Source organism: Eptatretus burgeri, chromosome 12, assembly GCF_056783735.1.
Source record: "Eptatretus burgeri isolate ZD-2024b chromosome 12, Ebu_testis_v1, whole genome shotgun sequence".
Taxonomy (NCBI): domain Eukaryota; kingdom Metazoa; phylum Chordata; class Myxini; order Myxiniformes; family Myxinidae; genus Eptatretus; species Eptatretus burgeri.
Genome location: NC_140972.1, coordinates 1,277,793 through 1,298,663, shown reverse-complemented (window position 1 = coordinate 1,298,663; position 20,871 = coordinate 1,277,793). Strand labels below are relative to the sequence as shown.

Genomic DNA, 20,871 nt, shown 5'->3' with positions numbered 1-20,871 from the left:
TTGCAAGATCTCTGAGACACCTCAAATCTAACAATTTAACCACCATGTCGACTAGGTGGAGGGAACAGAAAGTCCTTTGAATAAAGATGTTCTTTCCTTCTTGAAACAAGTGTGTCCTTGTTCAACCGGAACATAAACGTTTCCTTCTTGATTTATGATGTGTGGAGGAACGAAACGTGTTGGAAAATAAAGCCTGTTATTTATCACAATGTCCCTACCTGCAGAAAGCATGGATCAGCACTTCTCATCAGCAAAGCCACACCTTTGGCACAAAATGTGTCAAGAGGTGCTATATAAGGACCAACTTCGACCTCACCACTTGTGTGAACCTTTTACTCTGCAGTTTGAACAGTTTGCCGACTGTTTTCCTCGCCAGTAAAAGATGCATAAGTCTTTGTTCTTGTTCTTTTTCTTCCTCGCCTGCTGTTTTGACATCAACCATGCTTTGAAAGTTTGTTCATACAGTGGGCTGGTCTACAATAGAGTTCAATCGCAATGTCCAACAGTCATACCGGAGATAATCAAGGTAAGCAAAATCTGTGCATGATAATGGGGGTTTTGATGGAAGTTTTAAAAGTGAAGATGATGAAAATAACCAGGAAATTAATTACTGTCTTTATTGCAAAAATAAAGACAGTTCCATTGAAAATTTTGTCACTTGCTTGAGTGTATAATAAATCACACATTTCAGTGAAATTGGTGTCATTTATAAGGCATTTATTTTAATTGTTTGTGCTGTAAAATCAGATGAAGGAGTTGGACGTGATTTACTAAATGTGTGTAACATCATTTGGGTGTTTTGATCCCTCTGAAGTAGTAAATACAACTTCTGAAGAGTTGCTTCATGACTTTCACCACCTTAGAATCAAAAGGTTCTCACAAACAAATGGTCAATTTTCAGAAAGAATGTTTTGATTCGAAGGGGATGCTCTGCAGACATTAAGAGACACTATCAATCTGGTAAAATACCTCCTTAAAACAGGCCAATATGGTTAATGATTGGTTTGAAGAACATAACACTTTCCCTTAACTAGTCAAGAAATGCAATGTGCCTCGATCACCCCGATCTTCTTTTTGTAATAAGGGTGTGGAGATAATATTCCTTTAGGAATCAGAAAATAAAGTTTGCAAGTTGTTACAGAGGTGAGTTGCAATGGCATTTCTTTATTAGGAATCCAATGTGACATGAAAATGAGTTTAGTGGGAGGAGAGATACAACAAATTGCTATGTTATTATAAAATAAATTTCTGCTGATACATTTTTGAATGATATTTGGATAAAAGGTGCAGCAATAATTAGCATTGTCTCATGAGAAGAAGCAGGAATTCATCCAGATGAGATTTTCATGTTTGTTCCAAGGAATTTTCCAAGATATCCAAAATATGTCTTACATTTCTTCACATGAATGATATAAAAAATTTAATTGTCATGGATATATTAATTTGGGGAAAAAATTAAATACATACTTCTGGAAGATATAACCTGTCATCATAACATATCGAATTTGAGAATTGTGTGCTTGTTTGTTTTTTTATGTTTCACTTCTATGCACTCTCTTGAGGAATTAAAAATGAATACAAAATAATATTTCATTGGGAATGTTTGTGACTTCGATTGATGACCACAAGTGGCCACCCAGCGCTGTCCAAAGATTGGGGGGAGATGGTACCCTGCGCTGCCCACCTGGGTGAGCTTTTCACCGGTTATTTCGGGATGTATCGGACATTGAACAGCGATGAAGTTACGAGCCTCATGGTGGTTACCTTTTGTCTGCGGGATGGCGACCGCACTGTCTTACCCCACATCCCAATATACACTTTCTAGTGGCCTTTGGCAGCCTGAAAACAAAGCAATGTGTTGTCACTTAAAACCTTGGTCAGATTCTGAAGGACTGACACCCAAAATTTGTGGCTTCTTGATGCTATGGTTTACCCATGAAATAATAACATACGTACACACAAACAAACAAAAACACTTGAAAATATTCATAAGATCTTATAATTGTTTTGCTTTTTGAAACCACACAAATTAGTTCTAATATTTTTCTAATCTTCACTCAAACCTGCGAATTTGAGATTTTTTTAACTCTCTCACCCTTGCGGTGGGAAACCAGCTGCTCAAGAAACCTCCATAAGCCCAATCGGCAGGTCAGTCACCGGCCACCACATGCTCTTGTTTATCACGAGTAACTTCCTGAGCAATTAGTGGCTCCATTATATTGCAACTGATCTTCGGTCCATGTTGCCGTGGACAGCTCAGGAAGTGCGAGGGAGGTTTTCCCCGTGCACACGCTTTGTTACACACCACAATCGGCCCATCCTCGTCAATACACCAAAGTGAATAATCTGTGGAAATTGAAGCACGAGATTCACGAACGTTTTTGAAGGTTTCTCGTGAAAAAGCATTCCAAAATGAGTCAAAATGTGATGTCTGTTGATGAGGAAGGTGTGGATGATGATGATGTGGATGATAATGATGACGATGACGACGACGACGATGATCGTGATTTTGAGTCGGGGAATGACTTTTCAAACAGGAAAGTGAAACTGACAGTACTGATGACAATGCTGTGGGAGTTCACAGAGGTGTTGGTGGAGGGTGTGGTCGAGGTCGACGGCGTGGTTGGGGCAGAGGACGTGGAGGGGATGGACCAAGTCCTGACTCCCCCAGGATGGACTGGGAGTTTACAGTGTCATGTTGAAGTTTGCACTGGGAGCAGAGATGATGCCAAAGCTATCGATAACCTTGGGGTTACAGGAAACTTGGTCGTCCAAATGACGGACAAATTCTCAGGATGGAATTATTCCCTGTACACTGACAGATTCAACACCTCAGTTCAGGTGGTTAAGTGTATGATCACACCATAAGGGATAAGGAGGTGTGGAACTACTATGACCAGCAGAAGATAATTTCCCAAGACCCTCACAAGGTGAAACAATGAAATCAAAAAGGGGAATGGGAATTTCTCTTCGATGGAATTGCTCTTATAGTTTGGCAGGAAAAGTGGCCCATATAATTTGTCACCTCAATCTATGGCTCTTCCCCTCCTGAACATGTTCAATGATATAATGGTGCTGAAAAAAGAAAGATTCCCCTTGCTTGTCCAATTGCAGTGAAGGCCCATAATGCAGAAATGGGGGGGGGGGGTGTTGGACAAACAAAAAATGGCCAAATTACTCAATTGCAGAAATGCCACCGCCACGATAAATGGCCAGGTCTCTTGTTAATAAAATTCTTCATGTGCACTGTGTACAATGCATACATACTGATGGGTTTCACAAAGTGCCATGCTCCACCAAACAAGAGAGCAGTCAATTTCCATTTATTTATGGAGAAACTCTCAGGAACTTGCAGGAGATGTTCAATCCACTGAAACAGCATTTGGTAATCGACCCTCAGCAGTTTCAGGATGAGCGACGACTGAAACGGGATGCTCACCATGATGTAGAAAAGGCTCCACAGGCGACTACCAACAATCGATGTGTTGTGCGCAGAGAGAAGGACATCATGGCAAAGCAAAGGAACTCTCGGGCAAAGGACGAGGACTTGCCAAAACGCTGCAAGACAATGCACTGGTGCACGGACTGTGAAGAATTCTCATTTTTCGGAAAGTCGGGATATGACTGCTCGTTTGAATGGAACCACAAACTGGAGTATTGGTGATAAACTCAAGAAGAAAAAAGCAAGACAGTCTTTGATTCAAAATATCATTTAATTGTAATTACAGGACTAGAAAAATAATTTTAAATGCAGAAAACAAAAATAAAACAAATTTCAACTTTTCAATTATTTTTCGAAAGGGATCCCAGGGTGGGGGAACAGAAAGTCCAAGGAGCTCAGGGTTTAAAAGGTTAACACACAATCCTTGTTTTTGAATGAAATGTTGAATAATTTTTTGAATGAATTGAATGAAACATTCTCCATTGTTTTGAATGAATTGAGGTTCAATGAGTCTAAATCTGGACCTGTATCAAGAAAACGTCTTTGTGTTTCATTTCTCTTTCATGTGCAGCTCATAGTCAGTGATCTTTTGTTTGTTCTCTTTAGATTTTCACACGTTGTGACATTCTCCTCTTGATCGCAACAAAACCTCCTTCGGAAGGAGACGTGAATCGAGCAGCAATGTTAGTCGACCTCCTGAACAGGTTTGGCAACTTCATAATTTACAAAATCTACATTTTAACGAAGCCTGTCAGTGGCAATGAGCATGAACAAGACCTTGTGCTGAAGTTTGAACTTTTCTCTTTGACATTTCTCTTACATCGTCCTTGTTAAATAAATAAACATTGGGAAGGGTATGATGAAGCTGTAGATCAAATATTTATGACAGTGTTTGGATTAAGCTGAAAACAATTCTGAGAATTTGAAGGAAATTATTCAAATGTAGTTTTACAGTTCACTCACACATTTCTCTGCAACATTCTGACAGTGGCAGAGGTTGTTAGAGTTTATTTCTGGAATTATGAAGGTTCTCAAAGGGTTCCAACATGAACCATGTTTTGTGTTTGAGTGCATCATCGCCAAGCCAGGAAAGAAGAGAGTAGAGATGGACAAGTGTGAAAGGGGAAATAATAGACTTCCCAGAATGAACCATTTTGAGAGAGATCTGGAGACTGAACCGGAATACCTTGTGATGGTTGATGATGTTAAACTAATGGATCAATTAGTTTATATTTAATAATCTACTATTTTAATTGCTTACATCTTTCTTTCATGGGCTGGCAGCATGGTCTGCAGGTGTGCAGACTCACCTCAAAGCTGACTCATCTGGGTTTGAATCTCAGCCGAACTATCATTTGTCAGGGTGGTGTTTTTTCAGGCAGGGTTTGTGTGTGTGTGTGTGTGTGTGTGTGTGTGTGTGTGTGTGTGTGTGTGTGTGTGTGTGTGTGTGTGTGTGTGTGTGTGCGCGTGCGTGTGCGTATGTGTGCAATGCCTTGCATGGATGTTGAACTGGACATCCCATCTTCCAGCATTAGTTTTTGGACATTATTGATCCCACGGTGTACTTCGTGAAGAGTTGGCGAGCTATCTCTAGCACCTTGGCCAAATTCCAAATTCCTGTCCTGACTCCCTGTGTCAGAGTGGTGACCCGTCGATGATTGTAACCTGAGCCATGAAAACTACTTCGGCAGCACCGACGCTTTGTTCAAAGCATGGTTCATGATCTGATCTTTATAACATCACATTTTACATTAACTTTGTTTGTTGTTTGTTTTTCATTGTATATCTTCATGTTGTTGGACCTTTATAATTATTATATTTATCTCATGTTATTTTGAAATGGATGTTCAGAAAAGTACATGGAATTATCAAAAGAACGTTTACATTGAAATCCAACTTCCTGACACAGGTTTTACTGGAACTTATTAACTGGAGCATCTCCCCTAGGGAGTTCCCTGAAAACACCTACAACTACATTCAGAGTGAAGAAATGATGAAAGGATCCTGGAGGAGAGTGTTTGCGTTCATCTACCGGTACGTCATCCAATGATCTTGATAAGGATCATTACATCGAGGGGTGTGAGATCAATTCTATTCCCTTCTATAAACATCCATACATGACATTTGTTGTACCAAGATGATTTGAGAATGGGATGTAAAAAGTGAATTATAAACATTTCTTTCATGTCAAAGTTCACATAATATTTATAAAAATGGGATTTTTCACTTACAACTCCATTCCAACCCATCCTTCCCCTCTTGGTGTACAATGGTTTTTATTTGTATTCTCTCCCTATTACCTGCAATTCCTATCTTCCCCACTTTCCCAACATCCCCCATCTCTCTCAACAAAACACTCTGTGTCTTGTCTTAAATCCCCCCCAAAATAATCTCCCTTTCTCCTTGCATACCCACGAGTTCTGATCCTTCTGCTTCTTCCTCTTCTTCTTCTTAATTCTGCAGGCACACCTTCTTTATTCTACTTGCGCTGACTCACTCGAGCCTTTACCTTCACGATTTCTTCCACCAACCTTCCATTCGCGAATCTTACCTATTCTTCAAAAATACATAAAAAATTAATAATCTTCCTTGTATCCTTTCTATATATACACCTCCTGTAATCATGTGTCACTCTCCACTCTTCCTGATACGTTTCATTGACCCAGCAGCTTCACTCTGCGTTTACCGTTCCAAATTCACCACACACCTCCACGATTTTACCTCAACCTTCCCTTTTCCAAATGTAACGCAATCCTGATTTGAAATAAATAAATTCACTTTTGACGATACACCTCCCATAACCACGTGTTTCTCCCCATTCACTATTCACCTCCACGGTTTTTTCTCCAAACATTCCATTACCTAATCTGATGAAAACTCTCAAATAATAATAATAATAATAATAATAATAATAATAATAATAACGGTTTCTTATAATGCCTCATCTGCCTCTTTCACACGTGTGGTGCTCTTCACTGCATCATAATTCACTTGTCTTGTTCTATTTCCACAGACTGTTCTCAATTCGACCTCATATGTGGTGACTTCAATTGTCATCAAGCCTGTTTGCAAGGTGTGGGTCCCTCTCTCACCTGTCATGGCACTTCAGCAAAAGCTCAATGCGACTCATTGGGACTGGTCAACTTCCTAACCCGGATATCAACCAATTGTATTCCATCTCTTCTGGATCTGATTTTGACAAATTTGCCTGAAAATATTGGCTGTTCTTTCTCTTTTCCAATCGGTTCTTCTGACCACGTCCTTATCAAAGTGGACATCTCTCTGGCTGTTATCAGAGAACCACCTCAGTGCAGTTGAGTCTGACATTTCACTCAAGCTGACTGGCAGGGTCTCCAAGAAGCCATCAAACTTCAAGACTGGTCTCCCGTCACTACTTTCTCCAACATCAACTCATCCTGGGAATTCTTTCGAAGATATTTGCTCTCCCTCATGCACAGATTTATCCCCTCTCGTCTTCAGTTGTCCTACCCTTCCTCCCTCCCATGGTTCACTGAAGCTTGTGGCGAGGCAGTTCTCCTGAAACAACTTCCCTTTGCCTCATGGAAAGCAAACCCAACTCAGGGTAATCTCAGTTCCTTCCATAAAGCTTGGAGCAAGTGTGTATCTACCCTCAGGAGAGCCAGAAAACAACATCTTTCCAAGCTCAAGTCTGGACTCTCAAACCTCTCTCCCTCCTCCAAATCCTGGAAGCAACTAATCAAATCAGTTTCAGGTGTGTGTTCCCCCTCCATCCCCTCGCTTACCTCAATTGGCCCCACTGCTGATACCGTAAGTGAAAACGGCTGAATGCCTAAACTCGGTGTTTGCTTTGAAATCTTGTGTCCAAAACCCATCGCTTTCTGTACCAACCTTACCCAGTCACATACCACTGTCCCTGGTCTCTGTGTCCTTTTCTCCTCACAAGGTGGAGAGCTTGCTGTCAAACCTCGACTCAGATTCTGCAACAGGTCCAGATGGCATCAGCCCACGTGTCCTAAAAACCTGCTCCTCTGTGCTTGCTCACCATCTCTCTGTTCTATTTACCCTCTCATTTGTTCAAGGTCATCTGCCATCAGCTTGGAAATCAGCATTACTGATGAAAAACTTTACTGTCCCACATAAAAAATGTGCAAAAACAGATCCCTGCAACTGCAGACCAATCAGGCTTCTCCCAATCATCAGCAAGGCTATGGAATCCTTCATCGGTTCAGACATTAAATCCTTCCTCCTCCCCAATGGCCTGATTTCCAATCAATTTGGTTTCAGACCAGATCACTCTATCCTGGATATTCTGCTTCTGCTCTACCAACAATGGATTGAGGTCCTCAATTTCGGACTTGAAATCAGAGCCATATCTCCAGACATATCGCGTGCTTTTCACAAGGTCTGTCACCCTGTCCTGCTCCCCAAACTCTCTTGCGATGGTATCCAAGCCAATCTACACTGATGGCTTGCAGACTTTCTCTACTGTTGCAGTCAACGTGTGGCCCAAACTGGAGTGCTTTCATCCCCTCTTCCTGTCGAGGCTGGAGTTCCTCAAGGGAGGGTTATGGGCCCTGTCCTTTTTCTTGTTTTCATCAACGATCTCTCCGACTCTCTGGAAAATCCGATTTATCTCTTTGCTGATGACTCTTGCTGCTTGCAGCCTTTATTGATCTCTGCAAATCATTCGATTCAGTGAATCGGGATACCCTCTGAAGGATTCTTGGTCTTCATGGGGTGCCACCCAAACTGAACGATCTGATGTCTGAACTCTACTCTGGTACTGAGAGTGCTGTGAGATGTGGTGGTACCATCTCTGACATATTCCAAGTTGTTACTGGAGTTCGTCAGGGGTGCGTACTGCCCACCACACTTTTCAGCACTTCTATGGGCTGGATACCAGGGAGGATATCAGAGAGATCAAGCTGCCTTGCATCGTTTGGGAATGTCAAGATCTCTGACTTTGATTTCGCAGATGATGCAGTCATCTTTGTGGAGACTTGAGATATCCTTTTGGTGGCCCTCGAGGTGCTGAATGAGGACAGGGAGCCACTGGGATTACGGGTTTCCTGGGTCAAAACTAAGATCCAGGTTCTCAATGACATCTTGGATGCTGCTGTCCTGTCTGTACGTGTTTGTGGTGAGGATGTTGAGGTCGTGGTGAGATTCACTGACCTTGGCAGTGATATTCATGTCTCTGCTGGCTGTGAATCAGAGGTCAATAGACATCTGGGTCGGGCCTGGGGAGTCATGGATTTCTGGAGAATCGGGTGTGGCGCTGCCGGTACCTGTGCGGGAGGACGAAAGTCCGAGTCTTCAGGTCCTTGGTGCTTCCAGTCTTGCTCTCTGGATGCGAGACTTGGATTCTGACCAAGGATCTGAGACAGAGACTTAATTCCTTTGGTGCCAGGTCTCTTCGGAGAATCCTTGGTTGTCGCTAGTCGGACTTTTTGTCCAAGTCGTGGTTGCTGAGAGAGACTCAAATGAGATTTGTTACCTGCATAGTCCGTGAGCATCAGCTGTGGCTGTATGGACATGTGCCTCATTTTCCTAACGCTGATCCTGCTCACCAGTTTATCTCAGTGAGGGAGTCTCTTGAGTGGAGGAGGCCAATGGGCTGACCACATGCCTCGTGGTTTCAGCAGGCTGATCGGCATCTCAAGGTAATGGGGATGGGCCAGGCATCTGCCTGGAGGGTGGCCAGACAGAGGTCCCTGGAGTACCGACCGATGGAAAGTGGATGCAGTGACGCGCTGCTCTGGCACATTCTTCCACACCTGACTTGACCTGACCTGATGACTCTACCCTCTGCCATACCATCGGTCATCCCTCAGACCGGCATGCAGCAGCTTCTTCGCTCACTGCAGTTCTGGGTTAAATCACGAACTGATCCAACACGTGGAACATGTCTTTCAATCCGGACAAATCTCACACTCTCACTATGTCTCTCTGAAAGGACCGTTTGGACCCCCCCCCAATCCACTTTATCAACAATCTTCTTGAAGAAGTCCTTTCTTTCAAGCTTCTGGGTCTCACTATGTGCCATGATCTTTCCTGGGAAAGCCACATTTCCAACCTGGCCTTCAAATCCAGTCAAAGCCAGTCACTGGGAATCCTCCGTCGTGCAAAGTCCTTCTTCGGCCCACCTGAGCTACTGACCACTTACAAAGCTATTGTCCGCAGCCTGATGGAGTTCTGCTCTCCCCTCTGGGTTGGTGCTCCTGCCTCCCACGTTTTTTGGCTTCACGCTGTGGAAACCAAGGCATTTCGGATCATTGGTATCTCCCATGAAGAGGCTGAGTCTTTGGGCCTCTCTCTCTTTCACCACAGGTCTGTCAGTGGTCTTTTTGTCTTCTGCCGTCTCCTCTCCGGTCTTGCCCCCCACCCCCTCCCTGTTGTGTCTGTGATTTGTCCCCACTATGTTTCCAAAGGGTGCTCAAGGTCCGCCAACAACCCCCTTCTAGTAAAACTACCAAAATCACAAAACACTGCTCACCTTCACTCTTTCATTCCTCTTTTTCCCACCTTTGGAACAAACTCTCTCACTCTGTTCAATCCCATTCTTCCCTCCAGGCATTCAAAACCGCTGTTCACCACAACACCTTATTGTCCCCCATCCAATACCTCTATTGTTTTGTACCCCCGTTAGTCCACCCCAAACCCACCTGCTTCAAATTCCCTGCTTTCCTGACTGAAATTCTCTGTAATGTCCATCTTGTATCCCCCGTGTTCCCCGCCCCATCCCTCCCCGCCCCATTCCACAGATTTCCTGATGTCTCTGTTCCCCACTGTGTTGTCCTTCCCACTTCCGCCCCTCATGTCTCATGCCCCCCTTGTTGTGTGTTGTGTGCTCGCTCTCATACGAGCCTCGATAAGGTACACAATAATATATATTCCCACGACGTCCATCGTTTCTTACCGACATCCTTCCTCGCTGGATTCTCATCACATCCTTTCCCTTTTTTTCCTGCACTTATCAAGGGATCAACAACTTCAGGATTCATCGATTTGTGATGAAGAGAAAGGATAAACCTTCAAAACTTGAAAATAATTCAGAATGAAACAAACTTGAATCTCAATTGGAATTTGAATATTTTTGGTGGACAATGTCTCTTTAATTTCTATTTCGTTCTCCTTCACAACCATCATCATATTGTACCAATTTATAAAATAATAACAATCACTTAAAAACCACACAGGTTCCCAGGATCAGATCAGATCCATTCCAACATTCTGAATGACGTGTGTACATCCTTCTGTTTAATACAGCAGAAATCCCTTCTCAAAGGAACAGTTCCATCAGGCTGGAGGAAATCTGACGGAGTGATGATCAAAAAGAAAGGAAACAGGAATGAACAAGGCAATTAGCATGGTGTCAACTTGAGTTGTGTGGCAGGCAAGTTCATGGCAAACATACTGAGGGATGTCTGTGTTGAACACATGGAACAGAACGCTCTGTTCACGCACAACCGCCACTCAAACTGTGATGTCATACATTGTGGACACAAGAATCCAAATGTTGAGTTCGTCATAAATAAACACAACTCTACCATAACATAAACATGAGCAGAACGAGAGCGACAATAGGTGGAGCACACACCGTGAAGGAAAAAGATCAAAACCCCCAAATATCCTCCAACCTCAAAGCAGAGGAAGAAGAAGATCAATAGGTTTCAAGTGTTGAGAATGATGAACCAAGTTGATAAGATCACTGAGGGAATATTCTTCAACAGACGAGCAGAGGAACAAATACGAGGAAACTGGTTCATGAGATTCAAGGGAAATTACCGGAAGTAGATAAATAAAAACATTCGGTGAAAGAACAATTACACAGTGGAACAATGTCCGCACACAAATGGTTATCAGTGCTACGGTGAACCAAGTTCAGTTCAACAGAGTTAATACTGGAAACATGACCCGGGAAATATGACCAACAGATACCACGTGACCACAATTATAACTTCAATGTGCAGGAAGAACAATCAGATGACTGAAAATCCTGGAACAAGTGATGTGTGTGTGTCTGTGTGTGTGTGTGTGTGTGTGTCTGTGTGTGTGTGTGTGTGTCTGTGTCTGTGTGTGTGTGTGTGTGTCTGTGTGTGTGTCTGTGTGTGTGTCTGTGTGTGTGTCTGTGTGTGTCTGTGTCTGTGTCTGTGTCTGTGTCTGTGTCTGTGTCTGTGTCTGTGTCTCTGTCTGTGTCTGTGTCTGTGTCTGTGTCTGTGTCTGTGTCTGCGTCTGTGTCTGTGTCTGTGTGTCTGCGTGTCTGTGAGTGGGTGTGTGAGTGTGTGTGTGTGTGTGTGTGTGTGTGTGTGTGTGTGTGTGTGTGTGTGTGTGTGTGTGTGTGTGTGTGTGCGATTTGTTTGTAACTTCTCCGTGAGTCTGACACCATGTATTAAAGAAGTTTTCATTTCCTGGGAGGGATCACTCCCTGAAAGAGGTCTCTGTTTTTGCCATATGTGAAGAGGTCGACCCAAACATATAAAAGTTGAAAATCCTTGAGCAGGAAGTTTGTATTACATGTTGTACACGACTCAATGCAAGTTTAGTTACTGGTTTTGTTTGTTTGCAGATCAGACTTGGTGGAGATGAAATATGATTCCACGGAACAGGGTCCAAAATTAATAGATTATAATATCTTTCATCCAGAGGCATTCTTCGTGAGGTTTCAGGCCAATAACACCAGTAAGTATTAAAAACTTTCACATTTTAGTTTACATAATGCTCTTTTATCGGTACAAAACAATATTTACTAATATTTCATTCCACTTCATTACAGATTTGGAATGTGATTTATTATTGTGTAATGATTGTTCATGAGTTGGTTTGATTGTTCCATAACACCCCCATTGGTCCAGGGCCTTGTGTATTCCCATGGGAATTTTATGATAAATCTAATGTTTATTGTATTAAATGTGTTGATATGTTATGGAACATTGGAAGCAAGTCGGGTTCCATGTTTTTGTACGAGTTCAATAATACATTTTGAGATCCCAGAATGAGGACACCATATAATCGGTGTCTCGCTCTTCCCCATTGTCTGTGATTGTTTCGAGATCAGTGTTGAGATGCCTTGGTTCATTGTCCTTTTGTGTGTGAGCTTCCAAGATCGCCATCAGCTTAAACTTGTCCAGGCAGACTTGAAGGGAGCCATCTGATGTAAATAGAGATCTTGGAATGGAACTGAACTGGCACATTCCAACAGCGAATTGGAGATCAACATCTGGGTGTGATCATGCATTGATGAGCAGTCGAGCGAACAATGATAGGTTCTCCTTGAGCTCAACATGAGTGGCAAACTTGAGATTTTTTTTCTTTGAAGCAGATTTCCACGTGAGTTAGATTTCCACGTTCAAATTCCGATTTGCTGTTGAATTAAGACCAGGTGGCGTTGACTCAGCCTGTCATCAGGTCAGGTATGGGAGCATGTGCCAGAACAGTGCGTCGCTGCGTCCACTTTCCGTCGGTACTCCAGGGGCCTCCGTCTGGCCATCCCCCAGGCAGATGCCAGGCCCATCCCCATCTCCTTGAGATGATGGTCAACCTGCTGCAACCATGAAGCATGTGGTCGGCCCAGTGGCCTCCTCCACTCATGAGACTCCCTCGCTGAGAGAATCTGGTGAGCAGGATCAGCATCAGGAAAACGAGCCACATGTCCATACAGCCGCAACTGACGCTCACGGACTATGCAGGTAACAAATCTCATCCGAGTCTCTCTCAGCAACCGCTCGTTGGACACAAAATCCGACCAGCGATAGCCAAGGATTCTCCGAAGACACCTGGTACCAAAGGAATTAAGTCTCCGTCTCAGATCCTTGGTCAGAGTCCAAGTCTCTCACCCATAGAGCAAGACTGGAAGTACCAAGGACCTGAAGACTCGGACTTTCATCCTCCCGCACAGGTACCGGCAGTGCCACACCCAATGATTCAGTGAATCCATGACTCCACAGGCCCGACCAGACGTCTATTGACCTCTGACTCGCAGCCAGCAGAGACATGAATATCACTGCCAAGGTAAGTGAATCTCTCCACGACCTCAACATCCTCACCTCAAACAGACACAGACAGCACAGCAGCATCCAAGATGTCACCGAAAGCCTGGATCTTAGTTTTGACCCAAGAAACGCGTAATCCCAGCGGCTCCGACTCTTCATTCAGCACCTCGAGTGCCCCCACAAGGATGTCTAAAGTCTCCGCAAAGATGACTGCATCGTCTGCAAAATCAAGGTCCGAGATCTTGACATTCCCAAACGATGCACCGCAACTTGATCTCTCCGACATCCTCCCTAAAATCCAGTCCATACAAGTGCTGAAAAGTGTGGGGGCAAGTACACATCCCTGACGAACTCCAGTAACAACTGGAAATAAGTCAGAGGTGGTACCACCACACTTCACAGCACTCTCAGAACCAGAGTAGAGTTCAGACATCAGATCGATCAGTTTTGGTGGCACCCCACGAAGACCAAGAATCCTCCAGAGGACATCCCGATTCACTGAATCGAACGCTTTACAGAGATCAACATAGGCTGCAAGCAGCCCCTGCTGAAACTCTCGTCTGCGTTCGGTGAGGACACGAAGGGCAAGGATACGGTCAATCATTGACCTCTTTGGTGTAAAGCCTGACTGCTCTGGACGCTGGTGCTCAAGCAGCTGGTGGTGAACCCTATCAAGAATTATCCGAGCAAAGACCTTGCCCGGCACTGAGAGCAGCGTCACCCCTCGGTAGTTGTTGCAGTCTTGGCGATCACCCTTCCCTTTCCAGAGAGGGACAAGAAGGCCCCTCTTCCAGTCAGTTGGGATGATGCCTGTGTTCCAGGCAGAGCACAAAACTGCATGCAACGACACGAGTGCAGCATTTCCACCAGCCTTGAGAAGTTCGGCATGGATGCCACACATCCCTGGAGCTTTGCCCCGTTTCAACTGGTTCACCGCAGCCCGTGTTTCCACAAGCGAAGGTGGACCACAGTTGATTCGTGGGTCAGCAACAGGGATTGTAACACCCTTGACGTTCAACTCTACAGCTGTGGGATCAGCCTGGTACAACCGCTCAAAGTAACCGGCCCAGCGGGCCTTCACTTCAGACTCCTCTGTCAAGAGCCTACCACTCTCTGCTCGAACTGCAGTGCTCCGAGGGATGGGCTTGGATGAACGTAATGCGCGAATTCCCTTGTAAGCGGGACGAGAATCACCTGTCCACAGGTGATGCTCCACCCCCTCACAGATTCCTCGCACATAGGCCTCCTTGTCCACCCTCAGTGCACGTACAGTTTTACGCCTCAGCTCCCTGAACAGCTCAGCTCTGCCATTCAGCCTGGCCCTGCGACTCTGGTCAATGGTATCCAGTGTCCCTTGAGAGACAAAATTCTTCTTTGCCCTGCGGTGAGTTCCAAGACATCCACCGGCAACATCAAGGACGGTGGTCTTAAAGGCGCTCCACAACTCTTCAGGACCCCCCAAAGCACCCAGACCCCCCAAGTGTCCACTCAGCCTGTTCGCAAACTCCTCAGCTACTCTCTCATCCCTAAGCTTGGGAACATCCAGCCTAGGCTGGGATGGTACCATTCTCCAGGATTTAAGGTGCAGCTTTAAAGTTGCTACAACAAGCCTGTGGTCAGTATTGAGGAACTGAGCACTCCGGTAGACCCTGCAGTTCTGGATCATCCTCCAACGACCGTCAATGAGGACATGGTCAATCTCCTTTGCCACACCGTCAGCGTTGGAATACCAAATCCAGCGATGAGCTTGTGGGCGCTGAAACCATGAACCAGCCACCCTAAGTCCATGACTTCTTGCAAAGTCAAGGAACTTAGTGCTATTCTGGTTCATAGTGACTGACCCATGGGGACCAACACACACCTCATAACCATCCCTATCAGTTCCAGTCGATGCATTGAAATCCCCCAAGACTAGAAGTGTATCTCTTCTGGGGCACTGATCAACCACAGATTCGAGCGTGGCGTAGAATGCATCCTTCACGGTGAGATCACTCGCCTCAGTTGGAGCATAAACAGAGACTACGGAAATGACACCTAATATAAGGAGTGACGAATCCTTAATCTCATAATACGCTCGTTGACCGGTGTTACCTCAATAATCACTGGGGTCAGCTTATTGGACACAGCTACAGCAACTCCTTGGGTATGGTAACCATCAAAGCGACCAGACCAATAGTAGGTGTAACCACCCACCATTATCTCGCCGCAATCCGGTCTCCGAACCTCAGAGAGAGCTGCAATCCCGATGTCCAAACGCTTGAGCTCAGATGATAACAGAGACAGGTGATCATCCTCTCTTAGGGATAGGACATTCCAGGCACCCACCCGAAGGGACCGCCTCAGATTAACCCAAGGAGACCGCCGTCTGGTGGACGACACCTCAGCACCACTCCGACACACTCTCCCGCAATCTGACCCAGGGATGTTACCCCGTGGTTTCCCTCCTATCAAAGATTGGGGGTCCCGAAGGCTTTGCCCCAATCCCGTCATCCGGTGAGCTGCCCTGCGAAGGGAAGCTGCACAGGAGGTACTCCCACGGAGGGGGTTTTCAGATTTTTTTGCGTTTTTGCGTTTTGCGGAATGAAGGGTTTTACGGTGGCCGGAGTGCAAATCCTGCCACCAACCTCCTAATAAGAAGTAACCCAACTGCAGGAGGACGTCTGCAGACACAGTTGGGCACTAGATATGGATGGCCGTTGGCTCACAAGGAGCTCCTCCGCCCTTTGATAGGTTTTGTTTTTAATCCTGCTGGGTGTCCATATCCAAACACCCCCCTCACCAGAAAACCTGGTGGGGGAGACGGTTTAGTCGCCGACAACCCGACCATGGAACAGGTTAGTACAGGTTTACATGGTACCTGTAGCAGGTCACGAATCGAACCTGACCTGACCTGACCTGACTGTCATCCTGAGGTTGGCAAAAATAAGTACCAGCTTGTTGGTATCCTGTGTCGGAGTGGCGATCCTCCAGCATTCTGCCCAATAGCCCAGGAAACTGCTTAGTCAGCACCAACGCTCTGCACAGACTATGTTCCCAATGTATGGATCGAGATTGAGCTTCTTCATCTTTTTCCAAGGACTGAGTGCACCAACGATGTGCGTTGTTACAAAATCCTCACAGTACTGATTTCCAATGACAAATCCACTAAAGGTAATACATATCAGGGGTGTGCATTCAGGTGTACTCCTTGGGTCGAAATTAAATTGAAAAATAGCAAACACAATGAACTAACATTGCAAACAATTATATCTTCCAAAGGTGTATTTTAATTAACTCAAACACCCAATTTTCATTCATGCACTCCATTGGAGTTCCCTTCGTATGCATGCAAAGTTCAGGGCCCCGAGTTTTCATAGTTTTGGAGTTATGGAGGAGATTGACGTATGAATGGCCTGACACACACACATTTATGAGGAAAGATGACCAATATGAGCGATATTCAAAAATCTCTCTGAATGATCATCAAAACACACCAAGGTATGTTTTTTGTTCAACATATAACATAAACATTTCGTAGGAAAAAAAAAATATATGTATGCCCCGGTTAGAATAGGTGTACCATATCCCTGTGTCATAAGAGGCGACCAGGGTTGCGTCAGGAAGGGCATCCGGCGTAAAACCTGTGCCAAATGATTATGCGGATCATAACGGATGATCCACTGTGGCGACCCCAAATGGGAGCAGCCGAAAGAAGAAGAAGAAGATATATATATATATATATATATATATATATATATATATATATATATATGTATATATATATATATTCATATTTATAAAAATATATCTGTACATATATATATAAATAAATACATACATCTTCATTTAAATATATATATATATATATATATATATATATATATATATATATATATATATATATATATATATATACTTAGTTTTCATGAGAGATACACCTGGTGTTGGTGTTTGGGCCTGTGTTGTGCTAAATTGTGAGTTTCTCAATTACAGACGATAACAAATTTTGTTTTTTTCAGGTATCAAGAATTTGATTCTTATCCCCATTTGGACGGATCCAACAGAAGTGAAGAAAGAAAGTCGGAAACTTTCTTCAATGTTTCAAGCAGTTCAATCAAAGTGGTACAACACGGTAAGAACAATAAAAAACTCGTTCTTTCAAGAAAATCTGTGCAGATCTCCCGTTATAAATTTAATATCCACTCCGCATACTTTATGACTCTTGAAATATTTTTTATGACGCAATGTAAATTCAATAACTTATAACGCAGGTACATTTTGAAATTAACCTTCAACAAATGTTTGAGAAATACTTCAGAAAGTTTAATAACAATGGTGTAAAGTCAAGGGCTCAGGATGTGCAACGAATGTTTGGATGGATTCCTTGGTTTGAGGGTCCACGAAGCCAACATCATCAATGGAGTCATAAATGGAGCTTTGTGGACACAAGTACATTTACACAACGTCGATCATACATCCTTCAATCGAGGACATGAGTACATTTACACAATTACCATCATGCATCCTTCAATCCTTCATCAGGAAAGAAGATTAGAAATTAAATAATATAATTCTGGTGATCGAGGATCCAAAGAGATCACATGACCTTTTTCTGTTCTTCTGTAGATGACCGCCATGTTTCTCGGAGACTTTAGTGCCATGACACATCCTCAGGAGGACGAAAGTTTGAACCAGTTTGGTAACTTCCTTTGGCTCATTGATGAGAATATGGACACAATGGTGAAAGAGGATATCAACTCTGCAAATGACCGGTTTGTTTGCAATTCCTCAATTATATTGGGACATTATATAGTAAGAGCAACTACAATCCTGAATGATGTGCTCATTGGGATTATTCAGTTATAACATTCGCAAAAATGTGAAACTTGTTCTTCTCCTGACCCCACTCCACCCAGATTCCTTACCTGTTACCTATCCCCAACCCTTTCCCTTATTTTCCAAACTCTCAACCTATTTCCTTTTATTTCTCTTTCCTCTTACAATGACATAGCTTCAGTTGTTAACCACAAGCCTAGTGTTGGTTAATAGTAACGAATGTTAACCACAACATTTTGACTAAATGCAATATCAATAAATAAATAACTAAATAATAAACACCTTGCAGACACACAAGTGAATTGTTTTCTTCAAAGGAACTTTGCAAAAACGTGTTCATGATTTGTAACAAATTATCTTTACATGTTTTATGATGATTTATGTGTGATTATCAGTTATACTCATGAACTACCAACTGCAATATGATTACATCACTACCCATAAATGAACACACACACACACACACACACACACACACACACACACACACACACACACACACACACACACACACACACACACACACACACACACACACACACACACACACACACACACACCTGGCACAGAAACCACTCCGAAGTCGGTTTCCATCTCAGATGAATAACTTTATTAGCCTCTGTTGGACTTCATGCGAAATGAGGGCTAACGGATTTGGTTTCTGTTCACGTCCCTGCGTGCGTGTGTCCTCAACCATTTCTCGGACATGCATTTACCGATGTTGTTTAAACTTGTCATACACATAACGAATGATGTCTTACATATGCTAGTCATTTATTTTTCCACATCAGATCGAAGATGGCCGACTGGTAGGCTGGCGTCCATTTTAGTTGCACATAAATAAGGGCTCGCCCTTCACGTCCACACAGCAAAATTACTCAAACAACGGGGCTGTGACATTTTATGTCTTTTTTATACTTGTTTTCCCAACCTTTTTCCTTGTGGGATCTGCAGGGAATCCTTACATTCTGAAATCCTACACCGATTCATTGGTCCATCCAATGGCACAACACCCTATCATGATAAACATAATGATGAGATATTGTGTGCTGTTTGGGTTAGGTTTTGGGGTAGGGTTGGAGTTACCTTCCTCTGTGTGTAATACAGTTCTCTCCCCCTTGTTTCCCTTCACGTGTTTTCAAACTTACAGATTTGTGGTTTTTGGATCGGCATTACAAGAGGCTATTGTACCTGGATCAGCAAAACCTTTGAACATTCAGACGTTATACTCTCTCAGTGAGAATGAGGTATGAGCAGGGTATACCTGTCACTGATTGGACATTCAGAACATACCGATCATTCATAGTGCACTTTTCTATTGATGGTTGATCGTTTGGTGCTTGGTTATACTTGGCGTTCCATAAAGTGTGCACAAGTACATCAATCAGGTTTTACATGGCAATGAAGGATGAAAGGTTACGTTTCTCCGTCATTTAGATCTATCTGGTTTACAATTAATACAGTTCTGTGTTCCATGGACGTAATGATTTTTTTGGTTTTCCCAGTTTAATGAAATTTCTGTTTTATATAATACTTTTTCCCATTTTAATTGAGGATGAGTTCAATGAACCTGGACCAACATTTCAGAGGTGATAAATGTCCTCAGTAAACACATAAGATGATGAATGTGTGTTTGGAATTTAAAGTACCCAGAGACGAGTGTAATATTATACACAATACATATGATCTGTTAAATCAATAAGTTTGATGATAAAAGATAAGATTTGAAATGTTTATGAGGACATGTTAAAAGTAACGTGGTTAAAGGATTCCTTTTCCTGATACTCCCACAGGCTCTGTGTGTCAGTGACCATTACCCTATCGAAGTGGATCTGAAGGAAATACCGGTTTAAACGTGTCGCACCCAAGATCGTGAGCAACTCTCGATTTGATGCCATCGCCGAGAGCACATAATGAAAGGGTGCAGCTAATAATGGAGCTTTTAAGGGATTAAATTCGTGTTTATTCAGCATTTGTGCTTTTTTGTCTGTTTGCAAATCTTGTGCCGAACATATAATTCTATAAGTGGTTTATTGAACAAGTTTTAAATGGTATTGTCTTGGGGTTCATCAGTAAAGTGATGGGGCAGTCTTTTCACAACTTCTTCACATTATGCATGCCAGTTCACCGAGCTGTTCTTTTTCTTCTGATTTACTTGTTCCTCCTGTACTCTTTATGTAACTCTTCTATCAATGTCTGTTTCCTGCAAATAAAACTCATGAAAACACATGAATGTATTGCGTTTGAATTTGCTATGAAGCCATGAACAAGAAGAATAAATCATTTGTGGAGGTATGCCATGTCGTTGTCATTCTTACAGAATAACTTACAGAAAGAAAATAATTTATAGAATCTGCTCCATTTTAGGTGTTTGCAAAAAGTCATGATATCCTGTACAATTAAAGTGATGTACCCGAAGAAAAGCTGCAATTGGGAACAACATTCACACAAACATAGTTCAAAATGTCATTCCAAATGATTTCACAAGACAAACTAGGGATGAAGATCACACAGCTGTGTTATTCCATTAAAGGATGTGTGCCTTGAAAACAGAACTTAATTGTTGATTTTTAAAAAAACTCAAATTGGTAATTATATATTTCATGATGGGTGAGGAGGAAGAGGGGAAATTACTGCAAA

At 43.2% G+C, this 20,871-nt stretch overlaps 1 protein-coding gene across 1 annotated transcript; it reads left to right on the top strand.

The window, feature by feature from the left end:
- The first annotated feature begins 307 nt into the window (after positions 1-307).
- LOC147014964 (deoxyribonuclease gamma-like) lies at positions 308-20,464 on the top strand. The gene is made up of 8 exons (XM_085849227.1): positions 308-526; positions 4,049-4,146; positions 5,390-5,476; positions 11,994-12,106; positions 17,415-17,527; positions 18,022-18,167; positions 19,382-19,478; positions 20,025-20,464. The coding sequence occupies exons 1-8, from the start codon at positions 383-385 to the stop codon at positions 20,082-20,084; spliced, it is 858 nt and encodes a 285-aa protein (XP_085705353.1). The 5' UTR covers positions 308-382; the 3' UTR covers positions 20,085-20,464.
- The last annotated feature ends 407 nt before the right edge of the window (positions 20,465-20,871 follow it).

What these genes read in the sequence shown, in the direction of transcription:
- LOC147014964 (XM_085849227.1), top strand. Translation starts at nt 383, where the DNA reads ATGCATAAGTCTTTGTTCTTGTTCTTTTTCTTCCTCGCCTGCTGTTTT. An exon ending in TCATACCGGAGATAATCAAG is followed by an intron (nt 527 to 4,048) that starts GTAAGCAAAATC and finishes TGTTCTCTTTAG; the next exon opens with ATTTTCACACGTTGTGACAT. An exon ending in ACTCTCTCAGTGAGAATGAG is followed by an intron (nt 19,479 to 20,024) that starts GTATGAGCAGGG and finishes ATACTCCCACAG; the next exon opens with GCTCTGTGTGTCAGTGACCA.